The sequence below is a fragment of the Acartia tonsa genome, chromosome 12, assembly GCF_053477335.1.
Source record: "Acartia tonsa isolate MP-2025a chromosome 12, ASM5347733v1, whole genome shotgun sequence".
Lineage (NCBI taxonomy): Eukaryota > Metazoa > Arthropoda > Copepoda > Calanoida > Acartiidae > Acartia > Acartia tonsa.
In genome coordinates, this window is record NC_137271.1 from 13068021 (window position 1) to 13093301 (window position 25281).

General features: G+C 35.1%; 1 protein-coding gene across 2 annotated transcripts in view; it reads left to right on the forward strand.

The window, feature by feature from the left end:
• LOC145334707 (uncharacterized) overlaps positions 1-25281 on the forward strand; it is a 159945-nt gene that overhangs the window by 69028 nt on the left and 65636 nt on the right. For both annotated transcript variants that reach the window (XM_080180284.1, XM_080180285.1), the window contains exon 6: positions 14143-14205. In XM_080180284.1, the coding sequence (XP_080036410.1) occupies positions 14143-14205 (63 nt within the window). The remainder of the gene's footprint in view (positions 1-14142; positions 14206-25281) is intronic.

Here is a 25281-nt window from a genome sequence, read left to right on the forward strand (position 1 = left end):
GGGGGGGAGGGGACAATTTTTTCTAGAGTTGATTTATCTTGGGAGGGTATTGGTACCCTTCGCTAAAATAGTTATAAACCTCAAAAAGATCTATGAAAAGCTACCCTGTAAAGAAGAATCCTATCGGTTCAGCAGTTAGTAAGATCCTTTGGTACAGACAGACAAACATTCTGTTACTTTATTATGAGGATTATGCATATATTGCCTAAATTCATTTTAAAAGCAGTTTTCGAGGTCTTTAACCACAGAAAAACGTAAAATGTTATAGTTTAAAATAAAAATTTAATGTAAATTTAACAGACATACAATTTTAGAACAAGTAGGGTAAGTAATAGATTTAATAACTTAAGAATGCTGAATATTGGGTTAAGTATCAATGTACATTTGATAAAATATCTGAAAATCGTAATTCATAAAATTAGTAAAAACAAGGAATACAACATTCATAAAAGCGAAGCTCTGAAACGGTAAGACAAACGAACATTAACACTTGTTGAGTATCATAACTGAATTATCAAAACATAAATATATGAAAGTTGAAACAAATACAGGATAAAGACATAAGACATACTCACATTTTTAAGACTTGATTATAGAGATGCTTAGCTTACAACATTTTACTTTGTTTTCTAGGAATCAGTATTCCAAAAATCAGACATTTGAATAATTATATCACATAAAAATAAAAAATAAGGTTTAATTATTTATTGGGTTTTTTAATTTTTATGTGTACAGAAAGTATAAAGTTTAACAATATTTCCAAGAATGACATATTAACAATAGAACAACAATGGTAAAATTGGAATAGCTTCACCTGAAAAATAAAGAGAACATACAAATAATCCAATGACAGCAATATTCACAAAAATATCATATAAAACAATACATGGATAATCAATTAGAAAAGTAGTTAAGGGACACGAGAAATGGGGGTGGGGAAGGAGAAGCCAGAAATATTAAAGTTGCTTTAATAAAAATGAGTAAATAGAGCAAAAAAGAATATATAAAAAAAGGGGAAGGGAAGGAGGTGGCTTGGGAGCAGATTTACATAAGCATTTTTAGGTAGGAAAAGTATATGAAAGGTAAAATATGAGTTAGAAGATTGAAGAACAAAAATCATAAGAAGGTTGGGTGAAAAAGTCTGAGTTAAATAAGGTTGAAAGCTGTTGATCAGTGAACGGAGAGTAGAATGTTCCATGGGGTGTAGAACCAGCCCAAGAGGATTGCTGGAAGAGAGACAGCCGCCAGGATGGCAATATGCGGGATCAGTTATAACCAAGATATAGACATAAACACCTAGATTAAACAATTAGAACCCTTATACAAGGGCATTACATTCATAAATAAGACGCAACTGTGTAGCACGTAATAATAAAGTGTTAGAAAGAGCGGCGACTTAAAGGTTAAAAAGCCGTATTATCAGCGAATCCAGGCAGGTTATGGAATAACAATATATTTTAATGATTTGTTAAGAAATACAGATTAAGATAACTTGCGAGGCTAGCAATACTTATAATTAAATGAGAATAACAATATTAACATAAGGAAGTGGGGGGGGGGGGGGGGATGGGAAAATAGGCCTAGAATAAAATAAGTTGCAAGCTGGTGACCCGTGAACAGAATGTTACCATGGGGTGTAGAACCAGCCCTGAAAGATTGATGAAAGAAAGGTAGCCGCCAGGTTGGCAATATGCGGGATCAGATTTACGAAAAAAACACCTAGATTAAACAATTAGTACCCTTATGGGAGGGCATGGCATACATAAATAAGACACTACTATGAAGCACGAAGTACTAGTGCGTTAGAAAAGGCGGCGCCGCATATGTTAATTAAAAAAAAACCATAATAACAGAAAAAAAACCAGACAGGTTTTTTGATAATAATTATTGTAATACAGACTAATGTAACTTGTGAGGCTAGCAATACTTATATATAAAAAAGACTAACATGGAGTAAAAAAATAACAAAATATTTATTCATTGATAAGCAACAATTTGCATGAAATAATCAGTATATCTTAAATCAATGAAACATTTAGTGAACAAGGAATAAATAATATATAAAACAGTAGTTAACACTAATAATTATTGTCAAAGTTCAACGCCCTCAAGCTAGATTAAATTAAATTGACAACCCTGAGGTATTACTTTCCAGTGTATTTAATATTTTTTTTTTTTTTTTGGGGGGGGGGAACTCCCAGGTAGGAAACCAAGGACATCCGTTTGACTTTACTGTGATAAACAAAAATAAAAAATAAACATGTTTAAAGAACATTCTCGTAACGAATATAGAGTTGCTATGCTTTCTAAATCGTACCTAACTACTACAGAAATTACAATGCAAAGTTTATAATCGATGCCTAAATTACTGATAAATGCTAACCGTTCCTGATGCACGGACCCTAATTATAGAAAGGCTTCGCTTTAAATAAAGGGGTTCTAGGAATTTCTATAGTCTAAATGTTTGTAAAAATATGTACAAAATATGGCCAAAGGGTAGTACCAAAATTATTTTCAAAGTGTACATTCACTTTCACAAAAGTATCAAATTAGTTACCGCAGATTATTAAAACAGCACAATCTATATTTGCCACTATTTACTATGATGCAAATTTCACGGAAGTGTAGGAACATCTATTTTCGCAACTTGTATTGGCGTAGTTAGGTACTGTTAAAAAATAATGAAAGTAAAAAGATTTCTAAGCTGCTATTCAAAATAGACGTCTGTTTTTTTTTTGTAAAATATGGTACAAAATATGAATAATAATAAATATAAAAATATGGGGAAAATGTTTCGAGATTTTTTCTATCAAAACAAATTTCTTGATTTTAACAAATGCTATCCATCCATGATTTTTTTGTGCTTCACTACTTATGAATGTTGTCAGACTTGTTCCCAAATTTTTTAGGTTGCAAAATATTCTAATAATTAAATTATTACTAATAGTGTTTGTTAATATGATAACAGCGTAAAAAATAGGTGAAAAAACTACTAGCTACGCCCTTAATGATAGTGGGCAATTAGGAGTAATAATTTAGTTCTCCCTAAATCATAACATTTTTAGACATATTTAACATACACACACATATACATCAAGCTACTTTATTTAGTAGCGAAGCTACTCTATAATTCTAAACGTTGTCCATTTCATGGAAGATACGTGAATTTCTGGTCTGCTATTCAAGATAGACGCATACGCGCGTTGTATCGATACAACTATAAATGCTTTATTGGATTTTCCCGGATGCTATTCAAGTTACAGAGCTAGTTTTGGTGAAATTCTACTAAACAATTTGAAATAACTGCACATATTACTTTGTCTGTCGGTCTGTTGATAATGCTTTTATGTAAGGGACATTAAATTTCCATGGGATCAATTTGTTTTTCTATTTGCTCACACACATCTATATATAAATTATAAAGTTGCTACGCTTTCTAAATCGTATTTAATATCTATATGAATCACTATGACAAGCTTGAAATTAATTGGACAATTCTAACCTTTTTAAATTAATGGTAAGAGCTATCGGTTTCAGACGTAGGGACGGACCCTAATTATAGAAACAATTTGCTTTTGAAAATGACCTCAACGCATATTAAAAAGCTATTGCAATTTACTAACAAAGTCCAACTTTTTAAAAAGAGGTCTGTTTGTCTATTTGGGTTCAAATTTCAGGGAAGCTTGATATTTGAAAGCTAGGGGCACAATCCCTGACCTCCATAAAATTATCTAATTTTTGGATCTACTGCAGTTCACGGTAAAATATTGCTGGTAACGAATATTTCCAAAAATTTACAAATTTAAAAGGCTGCTAGCTGCCAAACGGCTGAACGTACAGATCATGCCCGCACACTGTCTTAGGCGGCATAAGAAGGCCTACAAATAATCTGGAATAGCCATAAATCAATAATGCATAATTATCTCACAGTGCAGAGAAATACGCCAAAAAGGCCTATTTTACGCGTTTTTTCTTTAGTGAAGCTTTCCCTGTGCATCATTGGATCTTGGCTATTTCAGATTATTTGTTGGCCTTCTTATACCGTTTAAAATGGTGTGCGGGTATGATCTGTACGTTCAGCCGTTTGGCAGCTAGTAGCCTTTAAAATGCATAGATTTTATGCAATATTCGTTACCAGCAATATTTTACCCTGAACTGCAGTAGATCCTAATTTTTTCTTTGGGTATAATTTAAAAGCAGTTTTATTTATTTTTATTACATTTATTTTTCATGGAAAAATGAATAAGTATATTTGTTACATCGTGTCATAGACAACTTTCCGCAGGTATTAAAATGAAATTTATAAGATTAAAATAAGTTCTGTTAGCCCTGAGGGGCCGACTGGTATTAAGTTTAAGGTTTTTATTTTGATTTTTGTGGTAAATTCTGCAATACAATTCTCTGTACGATTTTTCAGTATGGCTGAGAATCGGTTCCAATCCAGGGGATATTAATCGGTTTTGAAGCCATACTAGTTTTCTAGATTATACATCTATACTTATGCTTTTTTGGTGCAGTAGTTGAAATTTAAAAAGGCATTTAACAGTCCGTTTCTCCATAAAATAGGTCAAGTATGGACCTATTAATGGTGGATATTCACTTCCGCTTATTATTATACACGAATAGAATTGGACACATTCACAAAAAGACACAATTCAAAAAAAGAGGTAATATATCAAACAATTAGATCAACGAAATTTTTGGACAAAGAAAAATTACCCAATGAAAGCTTTTTCCAAAGAAATGTAGTTATTTATTGCTGACTTATTATACACCTGGGATATGAAAAATTACAATTAAAGATGTGGACAAATTTTTCCTTTACTTTCTGTCAATTGGATCAATTAAGGTATAGAACTTATCGATTTTTTACATTTATTGTTCAAAGAAAAGTTAAAGCTACAGAGTATAATATAGTTGTAATAAATTACAATTATGATAATTTAATACTACGATACATGTGTGCAAGTGAATGCACACCACCTTTTAATACATAGTTTAAATTTACTCAGGAAGGGAGGGGGATATTAAAATGTAAATTACATTAATACCCAAAATTTTTATAAAGTTATTGCTTCATTCGGTAGGTCAAGAATTGTTGGTATTTTTATTGAATTTCGATAGGTTAGTTCCAAACTGGTCGTAACCAAACATGTAATCTACAGAGGGGAAAATTTTGTTTATCATCATTATGGATGTATATAAATTTATTTTTTATTGTCTTATCCCTTAAGATCCCTGAAATTTACTACTTTAACATGCAAGATTATAATGCCTAAAAATGGAACTTTAATGTTTTATTTTTGGGTAGCGCAGCTACTATATGTAGTTAGGGTATTTCGTGTATGTATGTCAACATATTTCATCCTATCAGGTCTTTTCATTTACTTAATTCAAACAAAATTATTCTTATAGTTTAGTAGCAAAGCTAACCTTTAAGTCTTTGCATCTGTGAGTTTTTCCTTCTGTCTGACTGTAATTCTGTTTTATCATAATTATGGATATTTCACTTTTCTTCGCTGTCCCTCATTTGCTAACTTTTTTTTCTGTGCTGCTTTTGGACAATATTATCCTTGTTTTTTTCGCAAATTTAATGGGTATTTTTTTTTAAAGTTTAAAGAACATTAACGACAACTCAAAATAATAGGTTATTTGAAAAAATCAGCTATAATTTCTTAAGATCCTTAGTTTAAAAAATATAATTTAAGGTCACGATTTACCTCCTACAGGGTGAATAAATAGGTATATGACGGCTAGTATTTTTATAGAAATAAATCCTTAATTTTTTTTTTAATTCTAAGGTTTTTATAATCTCCTCTTTTGACTGTTTGAACATATGTTCAATAGTTATAGAGATACTACGCTAAATTTATATCTAATCTTTACATGAATTAAAATTGTTGCTTTTATTTAAAAAGTGACCTAAGATTTTATAATGTACAAGGTTTAATACTATTAGGACAATTCTACCAAACGTAAATTCACGATTAGCGCTATCCGTAACCAACTCTTAATGGCTCTAATTGCAGAAAAGCCTTGCTTTTAAAAATTCAAAAAAATCAGTGAAATTTAAGTATCATTTTGCATTAATTAAGTTTGACATAAAAATTTGTTTGAAATTAAACAGGCCTTGGTATGTCGTACAGCATTTTTAAATGAAGTTTTTTATGTTACTTGTCCGTCTGTCTGTCTGACATATTCAAACATATATTGTTCTTAAAGGCATTATTAGCATTAAGCCAAGTAGTAAGTTACTTTCGTCTGTTTATTCGGATCTCACTAACCACTGAACCGATTGAGTTCTTCATTTAAGGGAAGCTTCACATTGCTCTGAAGATGATTTTAGGCTGTTTTATTTTTAAAATTAAGTCTTGGGTTTGTTTTAAGGTATTTTTCAGCTTCCTCTCTCTATAGAAAATGCTTAGATACTATGGTCTTCATAAGAATATCATTTGCACACCACTTTTATGTATATTTTCATTCTTGTCACGTTCAGTACACATAAATCAAAGAAAAAAGTAAGACATTTTGGACTATAACAAACAATGTCTTTGTCAAATTAAATACAATTCCTAAGCATTTTTAGTGCAAAGAAATCACAGTACAGATATTTTCTAGACCTCCATTTTAATAACGCAACTACTCTATGTGTTGGTCATGTCTGTACGTTCTTCTGATTGCCAAACTCAGATTTTAACTGTTCACACCAGGGATCTTAGGGGATAAGACAATGGACGATAAATTGATGTAGATCTCCAATGATGATAAACAAGATTAACTCCTTCAAACAAAATTTTATTAGTTGAAGTGTCCAACGTTTTAAGCCAGCTAATAAGAAAACATGATTATAAAACTTACAAATTATTCTATAAATCTTACATTTATTGATCATATCTTTAAAAAATTTTATGTTTACAAGCCGCAGTGCACCTAGTATTTATGTGCTCTGTACGTGTAGTGGTATCAAAATCTTAAGATACAGACCCAATACTTTACATATAATAAGGTGATTGGATTTTACTGTAGATTATTAATTAATCAAAAATGTTGTTAGACTGTTATTACTGCGCTACTTATGGACATAATTATTATCCTAATTTGTATTGTAATTATTGTGATATAATGGTCTTAAGAACCCGCTAGTAGTAATGTTTAAAATGAAGAAAAATTAAATTTTCAAGTATGTCACAATTTTTCATTTCCCTTTGAATTGTTAACTAAGAAAATAGTATAATTAGGCTAGAAATTTAATTCAGAGAAAAAGAATAAGTAACTTAAAATTTTTTTTTTACATCGACTTTTCCCAGGGCCTATGTAAAGCTTCCCTTAAATGGAGAACTAACAGGTTAACTGGATAGCAAAATCTTAAAGAACAAAAAAACCTTACTCCTTTATACAAATAGCTTTCTAAAATTTCTTTTTATCAGGAAGGCAAATAACCCTTTGATTGCAAGACTTTATATTAAGGACTTGGATCTATAAGGACCAATGTTAAGCTTAATTTCAAATTAAAGTATTGTTGGGTAAAATAGTTATGAAAGCTATTATCCACAGAAAAAAATCCGCGTAATAATATTAATTACAGTTTAAATGTCCCTACATCCCCTGACTAGTTGGGACTACTAATTTGTCAAAGAACAAATACAACAATTACTAAACCAGACCCACGGACAAAGGGTATGGCATCAAAATGCCGAAAATTATAAGAATTGTTTTTTCGACTCTTGAAATATTGATTCTAACAAAATAACAGGCATAATGTTACAAGTAAAGCATCTCTATAATGGTGTCTGAAAATGTAAGTGTGTCTGTATTTTTGGGATAGATATAAGTTTAATAAGTCCCAATTTCAGCCAATACAATTTTTTTTTGCTATTTTTGTATCAACATGCATCTTTAGTAAATATAATAATGTTTCCTCATGAACCCTTTATATAATGTCAAATAAATGTATAAGTATAGATAAATATAAAATCCAGATAACTACCTGGATCCAGAGTTAGGGACCTTTTTTGTCTGCTGGTAAATTGCTTTCTTCTCTTTTGTAGCGACTTGGTTGTGTTAATATAGCCGACGCTATTGGATGATAACAACGACCGAATTGAAAGTCGGCACAGAGTCCACAGGGCAAGGACATACAGTTATTTAACCCCTTTTCCCTTTACTTTTCAATTTATTTAATGTAATATAGTTGACTTTAGAAATTTGATTATGATTCCGACATTCCCTGCAAGAAACCGCGGTAACTCAATTATTTCTCATGGAGGAAGGGGACAGTGAAAGTTAATCAAATTATTAGAGTAAAACACTAGAGGGAGAAATGGTTAAATAGCTGTATCTCCTCATCGCATCAACTTTGTGCATGTAACCTTTCTTTTGGGTCATTGAAAATCAACCATAGGTGTCGCTTACATTAACACAGCCAAGCAGTAGAAAATAATTTATAAGCAGACGAAAAGGGTCGTTGAAATAGGAAGGGAGGTAGTTGTCTGTGTACACATCTAAACTATAGATCTGTTACCTATTCTTATTTTCTTAATTTGCGAGCTAACAAAGTCAGAATTTGTATATTATAATTTGGGGGAAGGTTAATTTACATTCCATTGTCCTATCCCTATATCCCTGAGTATTTGAACAAAGTTTTTTAATAGTTATTTCTCATATCGTATTATAAACGGCTTTCCGCGGATATAGAATGTACAATACAGTTTTTTTTAGCCCGTGCCTACGGCACCTTGGGGCTAAAAAACTGGTTTTAATCTTATGATTGTACATTTTTATATTCGTAGAAAGCTGGATATAATACGATGCTAGACATAGTTTTTTTTTCGTATGGATGAGAACCGGTTCCTATCCACCGGATTCGAATGAATACGAGAAATGTAAACATTGAAACAATGCTACATGGAGTAGTACATATGCGCAATCATTTTTAACAAATTTGGGATATGGCGAAAACAATGACAATAATGTCCAAAAGTAGCGCAGCAATAACAAGCCTACAATATCTAAATTGAATAATAAAATTTATCTTTGTATCAGTAAAAAGTTATAAGGTTTTTTTGAACTTTAAGATCCTAGAAAATGTTGGTCTGCATGGGTTGTACTTTTAAGGGAACTTTTACAAATGTCCTCGGTTTTTTTAAAGCTATTTGTATGACCTATAACTCCTATAAATCTTCTTTTGATAATAATTGATTTTAAGGAATTCAAATTTTCGCCCAATTCGAATGTGAACCATAAACAAAGCTTTCAAAGAGCTTATATTTATCCGTAGTTTAGGTTAGACAAGGTCTAGGAAAGCTCCCTAGGATAAGGGCTATATTCTTATTTTCTCTTAAATATCAAATAATCGTTGAAACCCTACAATTTAAGCGAACAATAAGACAAATAGAAAAAAGTATACACTTGAAAACACAAAAAATATAGATTTTGTCAAATTGTCAAGCAATCACAGAAAAATAGGGATATATAAATTGAGTAGTTTATAAGGAACTAACCCCTAGCATCTAGTACTCAAAAAAAAATTAAAACGGGGGGGGGGGTAATCTTTATATCATATAGGCAAGGAAATACATTTTTAAATCGTTTTTTAAGGGGGTGGGGTAATCACCCCTTAATCCCCCCCCCCCATTGGACGTCATTGCTTAGAACCACCACACGACTTTAATTCAAACCTAAGTAAAGTTGAATATAGCCTATTGAACCTTCCATGAAGCCGTTGTTATTGGAAGTTTTTACTTTTCCCTAAATTTTTGTTTTTCATAAATTTTTCTAACTGTATGAAGTAAAGGGTTTCATTAATGTATTATAATTTTGAAAATTTTCTATTGTAATAAAACCTCATTGAATATAGCCTAAAGAATTAGTAAAATATGCTTATCAATATTTAATATTGGAAAAAAACGTCCCCTCCCCACTTTAAATTTTTTATTGCAGCAAAGCTACTCTTTAATACTGTCCACCAGTCCATTTTTTACGTAAATGTTTTATATATTTGTTTGTTAATGAACTTAAAAAAAGATATGAAAAAGGCAATTTGCTCAAAATCGAATGTGTCAGATTAAGATATAATTTGTAAAGGCAATATGACTTTTTAAAATAAACAAAAGGTATTTTCTAGAGTTTTCTGAAAAGTACCAAATTTGATTTTACGAGTCCTTTTTTCTCAATTATTTTTAATTGAATAGAAGACAACAAAAGTCTAAATATATTGTGACATCACTATATTATTATCTCTGAAACCCCATAAAACATACTTCATAACTTTATATATAATAATCTTAAATTATCGGGGGTAAGAATATGAAAAATACTTTTTCAGTATGGGTTCGAAACCGATCGATATCCGTAGGATTAGAACCGGTTTCGGTAATACTATAAATATCATATATAGCACCGTAGTACAGGCAATTCATAAAATAACTTTTGGGTATATTATCTTTAATTATTTCTAGTAAACCAAATATTTATAACTCAAATGTCTGAATAAAATCCGGGGTAGGATTAAGGAGGGGGGAGTGGCTGTATTTTTTTGCGGGAGGGAAATCCCTTTCTTGCATGTTTTACTTTTTGTTTATCAGGGAGGGAGGGATCATTGGACTGGAAATTACACTGGTACATAAAGTTTTATAAGAATGCTTTCTTGTTCGTTGGCTCAAAAACTGTGTGTACTTTTAAATAAGATTCTTTTAATTGACTGGAACTTTAAAAATTATTCAGCAGAGGAAATTTGTTCACAGTCCTACATCAATTTTTTGTCCATTGTCCTATCCCTTAAGATCCCTGATGGGGTACTGTTAGTGCCATTTTTGCGTTCAGCTTCTCTTTAGTTGGTTATATATATTTGTGTAATGGACCTGTCTAAACTAATTTGATGTTGTCGACGTGCATTTTCGTGCAAAAAAGTAGTCATTGCAGACATATTATCGACGTTAGGATATTCGCATGCCAATTTTAAACATTGGTGATTTTTGTTGATCCCCTCAAAGTACTTGTCGAGCACTGAAACCCCATTCATTTATTTTTGATAGAGGGGGGAAGGGTTATTTAACCTCTACTAGATCTATTTTCTCTGTGGTACTTTAACCCTGCTGGGCTACCCATTTCCAAACATAACCTAACCTAACCTTACCAAAAGTAATACACAAAATAAATTTCTCTCATATTTATTATTTTCAAAATAAGGGTAGGGTGTGTTTTTTTGCTCCAAAAGGATCTCTTAAGAAAAACGACCAATTGTTAATAGTATAATTCTTGTTTTCGTTGCTACACGTTAAGCACGTCCTTGTATCGCATTTCCGTTGTTGAAAGAAGAATTACTAAAAGTTCAATAAATCAAGTTAGGTTCCTTGGAATAATGTCTATACATTCCAAACAAAGGATGTTCAGACAAGAATTTTACCCTAAAAAATGTCATGGACAACTATTTTGTCGCCTGTTTTTCCGTAAATAATATAAAAAGATATTTGCCTATAGATATTTATTTGATCATTCTTTTTTATTGAGAATGTATTAGCTATTTAACGCTATGCAAGGATCTTAAGGGACAAGACAATGAACGGTCCCCAATGATGATAAACAAAATTACTGCTGCTGCAGATTAATTTTGAGCAAGGCAAAAGTAAAAAATGAAATTACAATAAAAGTACCCAAAGTATTTAAGCCAACAAATAAGACAATGTTTTAAAAGGTTACCAGTGTAATTAATAGTCCAATATACCATCCCTCCATGATTGCTATGCAACTTTTTGACTGGCCGAAAAGTTAAAAGCATGTGTACGTCAACCCCTTGAATCATATTAAAAATGAATAATTGCTTATCGTGTAAGATAATGTTAAAAACTCATTTTAGTTTTGAAATGACGAATTACCTAATAACATAAAATGAACATTTATCTCTTTAAAAACCGCTTTAACAAGGATAATGCTATTCATAAGTAGCGTAGCAACCACAAGCTCACAATTTTAAAAAAAGAACACAGTAATAGTGTCTGACTGATTATGACGTAACAAAAAAAAAATAGCCAATGAGAGGCCGTTATTGACCAATGGTAAAATTTATAGTGGCCTCTCATTGTCTAATTTTTTTTGTTACATCATAATCAGTTAGACACTATTACTGTGTTCAAAAAAAAATAAAAAAAAATTCTGTAATTATATTAATTAAAAAAATATCTAATTTTAAGTTATTTTAAGTTGTGATCTTTAAAATTCATCATCAATTAAGAAAATAATGGACACTACCTTATTTAAAAATGTGTATTGCTGCGCTTAAACCTTGTTTTATAGTTTTTGTGCTTTCCTTATAAATGCCTGTGGAACAACTAAACTCTCGAGTCTCCCTCCTTACTTTTGAAAATAAATTAGAAATGAAGGGATTGGGAATTTGTTCTATGCTGATGTTCTGCAGGGGGCCCCAACCCATTGTCCCATATAGCATTACCTAACCTAACCTAAAGTTATGAACTAAAAACTAGGGTTAGGCCGGATGTCCGGTTTTGCCGGTTATCCGGCCATTTTCGATATCCGTCCGGTTACCGGATATTGAAAATATCCGGATACCGGATATCTGGCTGATTTTTACTGCTGAATATCCGGTTATCCGGCCGGATATCCAGTAATTTGCCGGATATCGAGCGTTGGTTAGATATCCGGTCGAATACCGGATATTGAAACTATCCCTATACCGGATATCCGGTATCCGGTAACCGGCAAAAAAAGTATCCGGCCCAACCCTACTAAAAACTACACCCTCACCCATTTTAATTTATTCTCTTTAAAAAATAAGGGGGGGGGAGGTGTTTCTGTGCTCAGCATAGTAACTTGAGGGAAAACACCTGATTTTTTGTCATACTTGTTTGCGCCTGATTGATAATTTAATTGATAAACTCGACCAAGTATATCATTTAAGAAATTATAAGTGTTTAATAAGCATCAATCAGGGAGGGAGGGGACATTGGACTGTTAATTGCAATGGTAATCAAGGTTTAAAGGCTCAACAAACTTTAGATGCTTTTATTGTATTTTGATTGGCAAACTTGTAGTTTCGAAACTGTTTTACAAAAGAAAATATTAATCTACATGAGTAATTTTGATAATCATTATTGGGGATTAATATCAATTTATTGTCCATTGTCTTATACATTGAGAATTATGAGTGAATTTATACAGATTAGTTTTTGAATTTTTACCAATATATGTCATTAAATCTATAAAAAAAAAACAAGAAAATTACACTCAATTTTAGACTGACGAACATACCCTGCCTATAGAGTAGCTGCGCTACTAAATATGTCATGGGTCAACAAGTTTTATAAATGAAAGATTACTTAAAAATTCAACCATCCGATAAATATGTCCATTAAAAAATAATTTTATAAGTATCCAATAAATATAAATCAAAATTGCAAAAAAATATACAGCTAGATAATCAGTTAACTGTTATCTAGCAAAGCTACTTTATAATAAAAAGCTACTTTGTATTATAGATAGCGATTACGCCCTTAGCATCTAGGGGCTAGAAATCTTTAAAAAACATATGTTGACATACTTTTAAAGAATATCCTGAAACCATCGTAGGTCCTATTTAAAGCTCGCCTAAAATATAAAACCCAATTGGTTCAGAAGTTATCTATTTCTTATGCTACTTATATAATAGGTTTGAAGTAAAGTACGTCCGTATGAGAGAAAAACTGAATTGCTTAATAATAGGACATTGAAGAACAAGGCAGATATACATCTATACTCATAGATTTATTGCATTTTGCAATTAGGCTATTCTATTTTAAACCCACGTCAAAGTGTATTGGTAACGTGTCGGCTTGATGACGGGTTTGAATCTGGTACACACCGCGTCGATCTAGAGACGTTGCAAATGGTACCTAATGTTGCTATGTCTAGACGTGACCTAAATGTAAGAGTAGGGGGAAAATCTTGGCCCTTAAACAGGCGCAATCATTACCATGCAAAGTTATGACTTCCAGACAAATATCGTACAATCAAAGAGTTGTTTGTCTGTGAATAATGGATGTTACCATACCTAAAATCCAAAGGTGTCAAAGCATCGCATGATGCTCTTCTTTCTCTAGATGATGAAGCTCTTCTGTTACAATATGAAAATAACTAACGTTTTTGTTTCAGAGGCGAGAAGGATTCTTTTTGGACCTAGATGACCCGTTGTCCTCCCTGAGAAGTGGTTTCCAGGTAAGGTTACGATTAAGTTAGGTCATGATATGTCCCCTCAGGGGAGAAACATTTGTTTTGTCAAAATTTTTGCTTTTTAATACATTAGGAACCTCCTGTGATTAACATATTAAAAAAAATACGTTTTTAATTAGGTTTGAGCTAACACGGTTAGGTTAGACTCAGGAAAGTCCCGCAAGGATAGTTTATCTGTTATAATGTATCTTTATTCTAATTCTATCATATATTTTTAAAAATCATATTGAAAACTTTTTTAAATCATGTCATAAAAGTAGAGAGTATTTTGAGTTACATTTTTGACCTAAAAAAAGCGCCATTCATATAAACCTGGCAAACTTTTAGCATAACTTGTTATAAGCAGGAATAAAGGGATGGGTAACTGTTTTGAAAAAGTTGAGATATGTTATTAGCAAAGCTACTTTTTACTTGCAAGTCTCAGTCAGTCCACCTGTTTATCTGAAAGATACATAAAAAAATCTTTTTTGAAAAGAAGAACCTAATCGGTTCAGTGGTTTTCGAGATTTTTCATTACCAAAACACAGAATTTTAGAATTGGCAAAATAATAATTTATGACATACGAAAGTTGACTTTGTTTATCTCGTTCTTTGCAAAAATTCTATTTTGAACCCTTTTTGCCTGGTTGTAGCACATAATTAGATGGTGCTTGCTTGCTCACCCAAAAAACACGAATCTGGAATGCCATACAGCAAAAAAAGGTTTAAAAAACGGTAGATTTTTTGAGAAAATAAAATCCGCCATTTTTAAGGAAAAAACATGTAGTAAAACATGTGTAAATATTTATTGTAAATAATAAAAACCGATTGAAAAGGATGTGCAATTAAAAAGGTGGTTCACGACAACTGCATATACGAATATTTTGCCATACATTTTGAAGGGAAGAAATTCACTTGTGCAAAAAAAGATTCCAATAAAAAATGACTCTTAGATGGTTCCATATTCATAATAAAGATAATACTTTATTTTAAGTTTCTTTATTATTAGACGTTATCATTCATGTTTGAAATTGCAATTTTCTCAAAACACCAAAAAGGCTTGAAAAGCTGTTATATGCTCGGAGCATTATAGGCTTGCAGTATTTTTGTGGCATATTTTAAGTCTCACATAGTAAGATCAAAAAAATCAAAATTTCAATTATTTTTGTTTAACTCTTTCCTAAAAATGAAATCTAAAGAAAAAAAACTCTAATGCTTATAACTTTTTTAAAAGTCAAATTTCAAGCGTCTCGTATTAATTTTGGCATTGGTGACAATTATAGCATACTCAAGTACAATAACATACAGAAAAAAAAGCATTTTATTTGTCAAATTTTTTTGTTTGATTGGTAAAAAAGTTGAATACAATAGTTTTTTTCTGTCAAGATTTTTAATTTTTGATAATACTTACATACCCTAATATTGCATAAGTTTTGCTTGCATAAAAGTTATGATCTAAACAAGTGCAAATCTTCACTGTGTACTTTCACTTTCGCATATTATAAAATTCGCATTGCGATTATCGCAAAAAAGACTTTTCAGCAATAAGACCAAAGTGGGTGATTTTATTGATGAAAGAGTTGGATATATGTAGACTATATGTAGATATTCTGACAGGGGAAAATTTATCATTAATTTATTAGGGACATTACATATTGGTCAGTTTGTTAATACAGTAGAAGGTAAGGCAATGGGGTAAATGTTGGATGGGAAGCAACGTTATTTTAGCCAGCTGCTAGCGTCAGATTGTAAGAGTATAAAAAATTTGGTGCAACATCAAAGTTATAATATATCGATTAGTATAAGTGATATTTTGTGCTCTTGGAATAAAGTACAGTCACGATGATCTGATTTTGTTATACTTTTGCAGAAGTGAACACACACCCAATTTTTCTGTGGGTTTAATTTACACCGACGTTTACTAGTTTTACAAATTAAATTAGGGGGGAGGTTAGAATAATATTTTTGAACCTCATTTTATTTTTTATGACAAGTGGCTTCGCCGAAAGACCGAAGGAGCCCAGGATTAAAGCTAAAAGATTTATTAACTCTTAAATTAAATTGATGTTTTCCCTCCTATAACAATTTGCCATTTCATTTTTAGTGTGTACCTAACAATCAAGGTTTAAGGAAAAGTATCCAGACTTTTTAGCCAACGAATGAAAGAGCCTAATTTTAAAAAATCTATGGACAAAATTGCAATGCCCTCCCTCTCTCTCTGAAGAGTACAGAATGAAAATAAAACTCGGCCATGACCATTGAAATTTTATTTTTTACGACCGATTTACTATTATAGAAAAGTAAAATTTTGGGATGGGTTTTTTACAACAAAATATTTCAGAGCAATAGCTAGAAATCAAGCAAATTAGTTTGATACTACCAGTGTGAACAAACTAATCAGGATTCAATAAAAAATACCCAAAGTCTTTAGAGTCAACGAATAAGAAAGCATGATTATAAAACTTTGTTTTCTGTATAATTTGAATTGCAATGTCTCATCTCAAAGGCTTGTTTGCTGAAATATTCCTTAACTTTAAACTGTCTGACACAGAAATGTATTATAACAAATCAATAAATCGAACATTCAAAAATGAAGCTTAAAATTTAAAATCAAATTTAAGGTTGTGCTTCGTTTTTATTATCCAGGGGCTTTACAGTAGAAGAAGGAGGAAAGAGACAGCAATATGGCTTAAACCCATTCTAATTCAGTAATTTACAAATAAAACAACCTTGGATCAAGATGACCTAAATTACCAAAAAAAACTTTTTTTCAGAATATGAAAACTTTTCTTTAGATAAAAGGGGTTAATTTTAGCAGAGAGATTTATATTTGTCAATAAAATGTAATTTCTGCTCTGCTATCACATACACACATTCTCAGTTTCGCAAGGTGTTTCATATTCATATAGTACATACTAGCTAATAACTCATGAGAGAGTTTGCTTTTTAATGATATGAAGCAAAAGGACATAGGCAGTTTTTGCTGTAGTAATGGATGTAGTGTAAAAGTAGGGGGAAAATTGTTGTCAATTTATCTTGCTAATATGTGCCTCATTCATTGGCCACTTCGTTAATCCAGTAGGAAAGAAATGATAGGGTAAAGGGGATTTATGGGTTATTTAGCTAGCATCACTTTATCAGAGTACATGAAAATCGGGTGCAACATCCAAGTAATAATATTTCGTTTGTTGTGATATATTTAGCGTTATTGATGACACACTTAGATTTCTAAAACAATTTTTCTTTTGGCTGGGCTAATTTATATTTGCAAATTGTAATTAGCGCAGCTACTCTTTAAGTGGGGTATGGCTGTACGTCTGTCTGTTTGTTGCCTTGGGGTTTCTGAAATTAAATTGATTAACTACTTTTGTAACTATATATGTCAGGGACAAGGGAATGCTATTCTGGCAAACAATGCTATAGAGCTGATTTCATAGATTTCCAGTTAAAACTAGATGATGAGATTAAGCAACTTTTGGCAGAATTTGATAAGAAACTCAAGTATTACTTTATCAGTTTATGTTTACTTTACTAAGAGCCATGCAAAAATGATTGTCAGAGATTAGTTTCATGTTCAGCTTTTAATTGGACAGGCAAAATTAAAGATTTTACATACCTTAAATACTTTATCTAAATCATAGACTGCTCGTAAATTAAATGTTAAATAGTGAATAAAATTGATTAAAAATCCCAAAAAGTGGATAGTTGTAATACTTTGAAAAATATTTAAGATTGTTTAAATATTCATCTAAAAATTAAAAATAAAAAAAGTTTTTATGACATCTAGCAATAAAATTCTGAACTACATAACTATGCTTTTCCAAATCATACATTTAATAATATTTGTTGTTGTTTAATTTGGTATTTCTTGACAACACCTTGCCTCTAATTGCAAAACAAGTTGGAGGGAAGTGTCAAAATAAGGAATGTAAATAAGGAGCTTCCCTGAAATCATAAAAGGATTTATCATGTCCTGCAATACTTGAACATAAAAACAACAAATCTTCTCGAATATTAACAATTTACAAACTTTTTATAGAATTTAAAATGGGTAATTTTCCCCAAAGTGCCTTGTAGAGCACAGAATCCCAACTTTTCCTACCATTAATTTAAAACAAATTGTAAACGATCAAAGGGGCGGGATTCCTTTTGGTATAGCATTAAGGAAACCAAAAGATATAATCTAAATAAGGAGGGGGATCAGTGCTTAATAGGCAACTTTGTGGTAAGGCACCAATATATCTCTTTTCATGCTTATTTGTTATTAAGTTGTTCATCAAATAGAATTTATTATTTTATGTTTATTTATTTTTTAAAAGCGAAGCTTTTCTATAATTAGGGTCGGTCCGTAAGTCCGTACGTCTTTCTGTTACAGTTTGCTGTTTCGGTTAATTTAAAAATGTTAGAATTGTCCTATCAATTTTAAACTTTACATGCTAATTCCTGTAGGTACCACTTAGAAAGCGCAGCAACTCTATAATCGTTACCAGAAAGTTTATACGTCCATTTAAAACAGGCTTATTTTTTACTTTTTTTTACAACAAATTTTTGTATGTTAAAATTATCCTAGTCATCAGATTTTTTTAATACTGATTCCTATTACAACAAGGTATAGTGTTATAAGCGAAGCATCTCTATAATCAAGTTCTAAGAACGTCATTATGTCCTTAAACAGTAACATGTATTTAATTGGTTTTGCAACAAATTTACTTACAATTTTGTAGACATATGCATTAATATTCAGTTTATTCAGTTCTAACACTCTACTAGAGTTAGTGTTTGTTTGTCCTTCAATTTCAGAGCTTCGCTTATGGATGTTGTCATCCTTGTTTTAATAAGTAATGAACAATAAATTTTATTTTTAAGATGTATTTTAATTATTGAATCAATATGAAACTTTTGTCTTAACTTGCCTTAAAGGGTTAATAAAAGTGTTTGAAAATGCATCAAAGTAAATATTTAATAAAATATTTTGTTTTTTGTCTTTAATCAGTTACAAATATTATGGAAAAGAAAAAAAATTAAAGATTTTAATTTTAGGAAGTAAGTAAAAATGTTTGTTAATCTCCCTACTTTTGAATTGTTTAGTAAGAATTCTGTTGTTTGTTTTGAATAATTGTCTGCTAATTTCTTATTTAATATTGAGGTTTAGTGATGAGATTTAGCGAATTTAAACCCTTATGTACTTTACTATAAACCCTTTTTGATAATAGTTGAATCATCCATAACATTCAAAACTTTTAAAGGTTTCGTGATTAGATTGTATGATTTTAATAGAATTGTTGGTCAGAAAGACATTCCCTTGTCCCTGATATATGTAAACTCTTATTTTAGAGAGTTTATTTTAGCCTTATTTTATATTATTGTTCTTTTGCATCTATGAAAGCTGGTCATTACTTTCTTGGTTTTGGACATTATTGTCCTTGATTACACACAGACGAACATCCTTTAAAATTATATAGAGGCATATGTAAAGACAGATGAAACGGACATACAGCATACTGATGAATCAAAGTATAAAGTGGCCGCGATACTACGAAAGAATTATGCAGTATATTATCAAAAAGTACGAAAAATATTGCAAAAAAATATGTATAAAAAAACACGTTTTTGACTCATACATAGTTTTGGTGGGGTTATGAAGGAGTTTTTTCTTAATGGGAAATAGGTATATCCCCCCCCCCCCTAATATTTTTTATTTGAAAATTAGTTTCTATCCCCCTGAGAAGAGTTCAAGAGTCTCTTGGAAAAAAGATTCACCATTTCTTTAACCTTGTAAAGCATAAAATTACTTTTTTTCAGAGTCAAATTGCGATTTTAGAGCTAAATGCTCTCAAAACCACTAATTTATATATTTAACTTGCAGCTTCGCCCCTAGCATCTATGGGTTCTGTTTTTAAAGGGAGAAGAAGGAACAGAATAGTAGCCTAAAACAAACTTAACACTTAATAACACTTAAATCTTAAAAATAAAATAGCCTACCACCATCCCAGGACTTATATGGAGCTGCATTAAAAACGATAACTCAATCAGTTCAGAAAGCTTCAGACAAAAAATTTTTTATAAAATAATACATTCATAAACATTTTTTTATACTATCAATGGATAGTTTTCTACGAATCTCTTTTGTGGCAAAGCCTTAATTTGGCCAGAAGTAAGTATTACATTCTTGTAATATAAACAGGAAAATTTTGCTCTGGGGTGATTTTGATATACACACATACATTTTGGCCCAAGAAAAAAATATTATATCTACTCCATTCTGACCCATAAAAATTTACTTATTCGTATACATACATAAAGGGTGTTAGGAAAAAAAAGTTGCATTTTCTTTTTGTGCAAAAATACAATGGATATATTATTACTTGGATCAATTACGCCAGATTTTTATGTTCTCTAATAAAGTGAAACGCGCAACGGCCTAAAAAATGATTCCCCCCTTTGCCCCTTCCCTCCTCACCCTTCTACTGGAACTGACCAATGTCCATGTTAGCAAGCCAAAATAACGATAATTTTCCTCTGTCATAAAATCCACGTACATTCTATATCCATTATTTTAATTCTTGAAATTACTAAAATACATTTATTTTTGTTTCGTTATTTTGCTGTGATACTTATAGACAAAATTGTCCTTGTTATTTGAAATAGCACAAACTAGATATTCTATAATAAGCACAGCTGAGCTAATATAAGCGTACATATCATTAAATATGTTTCTATCTAGACGGACATACGGATAAACCTTAATTACAAAGTAGCTGCACTGATAAAAAATGAATGAAATTAATGTTATAAATTATTTTTTACCGTGTAGTATGTTAACATGTAAGAGTACATGTGAAGAAAATGTATATCTTTTAAAACAGCATATTGCAAAAATAGTGTTTCCAAAATGCAGCAGCATAAAAGTTATCCTTATTCATCTACAAAAGCATAAATACGTTTTAAAGAAATACTTTTCTGTTATTTATCCGTAGTAAGATTTTTTTTCTGAAGCTTATAACTACAGAACTGATAGAGTTCTCATTTTCAGGGAGGTTGCGGGATGGTTTTTGGATTTTTTCTGCACTCATTTTACCCTTATCAAGACAAGAGTCTCTAGATGCTAGGGGCGCAGCCGCTAGTTTAAATGCATTTGATCGGTAAAAAACTATAAAATTTAACAGGCGAGCTTATGGATTAGGTTGTACTTCATAGCCTTTCTTAGATATATAAAGGAATATTTAAGTAATTCTTAGGATATCCTTAAAAATTTTATAGGATTTGGCCTATCCTTGTCGCGCTACTTTTAGTTTAAAAAGATAAAATATGTTGTATTTCTGGTAAGCCGAGCGTTCTCGGCCCACGGGGTAACGAGTTCGAGTTCAACGAGCCCTAGCCTTGAATTACTCTACCAAAATAAACTAGCAGGATTTAGTCATACAGAAATTATATATTTAACTGAATAATATTTACAAGCAATGTTTACTATATATATACAACAGATTATAACAATGGTTAGGTTTGAAGGGGGTGTGGGACGCTAAGGCTTAGCTCCCGGCGGTAGACAGGCTGTGGGGGCAGCGGTGGTAAAAGGGGAGGCAGCGCCTCCCGGTTATATAAGCGCGTGAGGGACGCGTGATAGTTGCATGTTTGAGTCCCCTCCCCACATTTAGGCAGGCCAGTTTGACCGCTAGATAGCGGGGTCAACATCGGTCATGAGATAGATGGTGATATAATAAGATTAGTGCAGTGGGTTTGTTATCATAAGTCACAGCGTAGCAACTCTGTAAACTGCCTGTCCGTCTGGTTGTCGTATTACCACAACCTCCCCTTCAAGGGTTGCGTGGCTCTCGAGCCACCAGGCCTTGAACCTGGGGATACGACAACCTATGTCTGCGCAGGACAGGCTCTTCCTGGGGCACAGCTCGATGGAGGACAGCTCTGGCTACACAGGCTCCACGGGACACTCGTTGCTCGGTCTGGCTGTGGTTGGATATCAGCATTGTCAGCTCCTGGTTGGCTTCTAGACGGGGGTTGGCGACGGCCAGGCCCCTGCGCTGGAAATTTTGCCTTGTCTGCAGGATTAGCTCTGCCTCAGCGGGTAGCTGGACACGGAGGCCTAGGCTAACTCTGGTGGTTCCCAAGGGGGGAATGACGATGGGTGAGGCCTCCTAGCCCCCACACGGATAGGGATGGCTGTCATCAACAGGGGGCACATGGCTTCAGCTTCGTCCTATGGGGCGGCCTCTTCCATTGCAACAGCTGCTTCTCCTCCTACAGGCTCGTTGCTGGCTGGCAGGTGCTCCATGTCTGTGTCAGGATTCCAGATGGCATCTCTGGGTGGCTCTGGAACTGGCGGCGGCGGCGGTGGTTCGTTGGGTTGCTCCTGCAGGTCCTCTTCTACTGGGTCACGATCTTGGCCGCTGGGCTGTGGGGCGGCTGCGGCCGGCTGGTGCACTGGGAACTGTCCTGGGTCGTCAGCTGCGGGCGCCGCCGCTCCAACCGGCAGCTCGGTGGCATCCTCGTCGCCGTCCACATCAACTTGGATGTCTGCTGGAATCTGGTGGGCAGTCACATCTCCAGTGTATTTGCGCAGTCGGCCTACATGCGCGGTAACCTCCGAGATCCTGGCGATTGGAGAGGCAGGTTTGATGACATAATGGACTTCTGTAGCTTTCCTCACTACCTTCCAGGGACCAGTCCATCTTTTGGTGATCTTGGCTGCCTTCCCTGGCACCAGGCGGGGGGCCAGGTACCAGACCAAATCTCCAACCTCATACTTGGCCGTGCCTTCGTAAGCTGCCGCGCTCCTCCGGATGGCTCCCTCCTCCTTCTGCTGGATGGCATCATACACTGCATAGTAACGTTGCAGGAGGGCTTGGACGTTGGCTGGAACCGAGGCATATTCTGTTTCTGGCAGCCGGAGCACCATGTCCACCGGAAGCTTGGCCTCTCTCCCAAAGTAGGCTAGGAACGGGGTCACGCCGGTAGATCTGCAGGCCTTGGTGTTGTAGGCGAAGGCAATGGCAGGCAAGTGGGGCTCCCAGTTGTTGTCGTCTCTGTCTAAGAACAGACGCATGCCGGTATTGAGCGTCCGATGGAACCTTTCCACTCGGTTGGACTGTGGGTTGTAGGGTGGTGGATGTGTCAGGCCAATCTCAAGCCTGGAGGCCAGTTCCTGGAATACCTGGCCGGTGAACTCCATCCCATTATCAGAGTGGATCTTCAGGGGGCATCCAAACGTGGCCAGGTGGCGGTGCAGCAGGGCTTCAGCCACCGTGAGGGTGCGCTTGTTGGGGATGGCGTAGAGGCTGACAAACCGGCTGAATCCATCTTGGCAGGTGAGGATGTAGCGGTTCCCATCTGGGGTCTCTGGCAGCGGCCCCACCAGGTCGATGAACAGGACTTGCTGTGGATACCCCTGGCGGGAGGGTACATGTATCCCTTGCTTCAACCTTTCCTTGGTAACCTTCTGGACACATTCAGGACAAGTCTGAACCATCAGGCGGACGTCACGGGCCAGGTTGGGCCACCAGAAGTGCATGGCCACACGGGCGATGGTCGCGTCCATCCCAAAGTGTCCGGCCATGGGGGTCCCATGGGCTAGAAAAAACGCGTCCTGCTGGAGGGCCGAAGGCAGCAGGTATCTTGTCCGCTCCCCTGTCAGGGTCTGGTCAGTGGTGGTGAGGCAGCCATGCTCGTCAAGTCCCAGGGCTGAGAAGCGGCTGGCGTACTGCTGCTCGTCTCGGTCCTTGCCGCGCAGCTCAGCCTTGGTTGGGGCTCTGCCATCAGCCACCCACTGGCGGACACGGAGCAGGAGGGGGTCTTGTGTCTGGGCTTCTAGTACTCTAGCTGGGTCCAGTCGGGCGGCAGGGGGCCGGCTGGCTGCGGACTCCCCTAGCTGGCAAAGGTTATGGAGATACTCAGCCTGCTCTGCTAATTCTTCGGCGCTGGCCGTTGGCATGTTGGCGTCCTCCCGGCGGCTGAGGGCGTCAGCGTTGGTGTTCTGGGTGCCAGGACGGTGGCAGACAGTAAAGTCTAGGGCCGCTAGCTCCTCTTGCCAGCGGGCCACCATTCCTGTGGATGTGTTCAGTGACTTCATCTGCAGCAAGGCTGAGGAATCAGTGTTGATCTGGAAGCTGCGGTAGGACAAGATGCCGTGGAATTTCCGGATTCCATACATAATGGCGGCCATCTCTCCCTTCCAGGACGGGTAGCGAGTCTCGGGGTCGGTTGTCTTGCGCCCCACGGCGGCAATCAGCCTCTCCTTGCCGTCCTGGCATTGACTCAGAATGGCAGAGATGGCGCGGCTGCTGAAATCTGTGGTGAGCTGGAATACCGCTGGCAAGTCAAACCTGGGCGGCGCTCGGATGGGGGCTTGACGGAACTTGTCCTTGAGCTGCAGCAGCTGGGCTTCCATCTCAGGTGTCCAGGTTAGGGTCTTGGCCGTCTTCTGCCGATTCATCTCGTAGGTGAGGTCGGCATACTCTGGGATGAACAGGCGGTAGTATCCAAAGAACCCCAGGAGCGCCAGCAAGTCTTTGGGGGTGCTGGGGGCCGGCCAGTCCAGGATGCGGTCAATATAATCCTCTTGCATGGCTATCCCCTCACGGCTGAGGGTGTGGCCCAGATAATCCACCTTGGCTCGGAACAGCTTAGTCTTGGCTGGCTTGAGGCGGATTCCTCCCCTGCGGTGGGCTTCCAAGACCTCTCGGAGCCTAGCCAGGTGGGCCCAGGTATCCTGGTGGAAGGTCAGGACGTCGTCAAGGTATGACTGGAGGTTGGCTGTGCCTAATGGGTTTAGGACCCCTGCAATAAATCTAGAATAGACGGATGGTGCCGTAGCCAGGCCAAAGGGCATCCTTTTCCATTGATACAAGCCTCTGGGGGTGGTGAAGGCGGTGCAGGGCCGGCTGTCCTCAGACACACGGATGGTGTAGTATGCGGCCACCGCGTCCAGGGCACTGTAGACGCGGTGCCCTCCAGCTCGTTCTACCAGCTGCTGGATCCTGGGCAGAGGGTAGCTGTCCAGCTCCAGGCACTTGTTGAGGGCTCTGTAGTCGACGGCCCAGCGGGTGCTCCCGTCCTTCTTCTTGATGG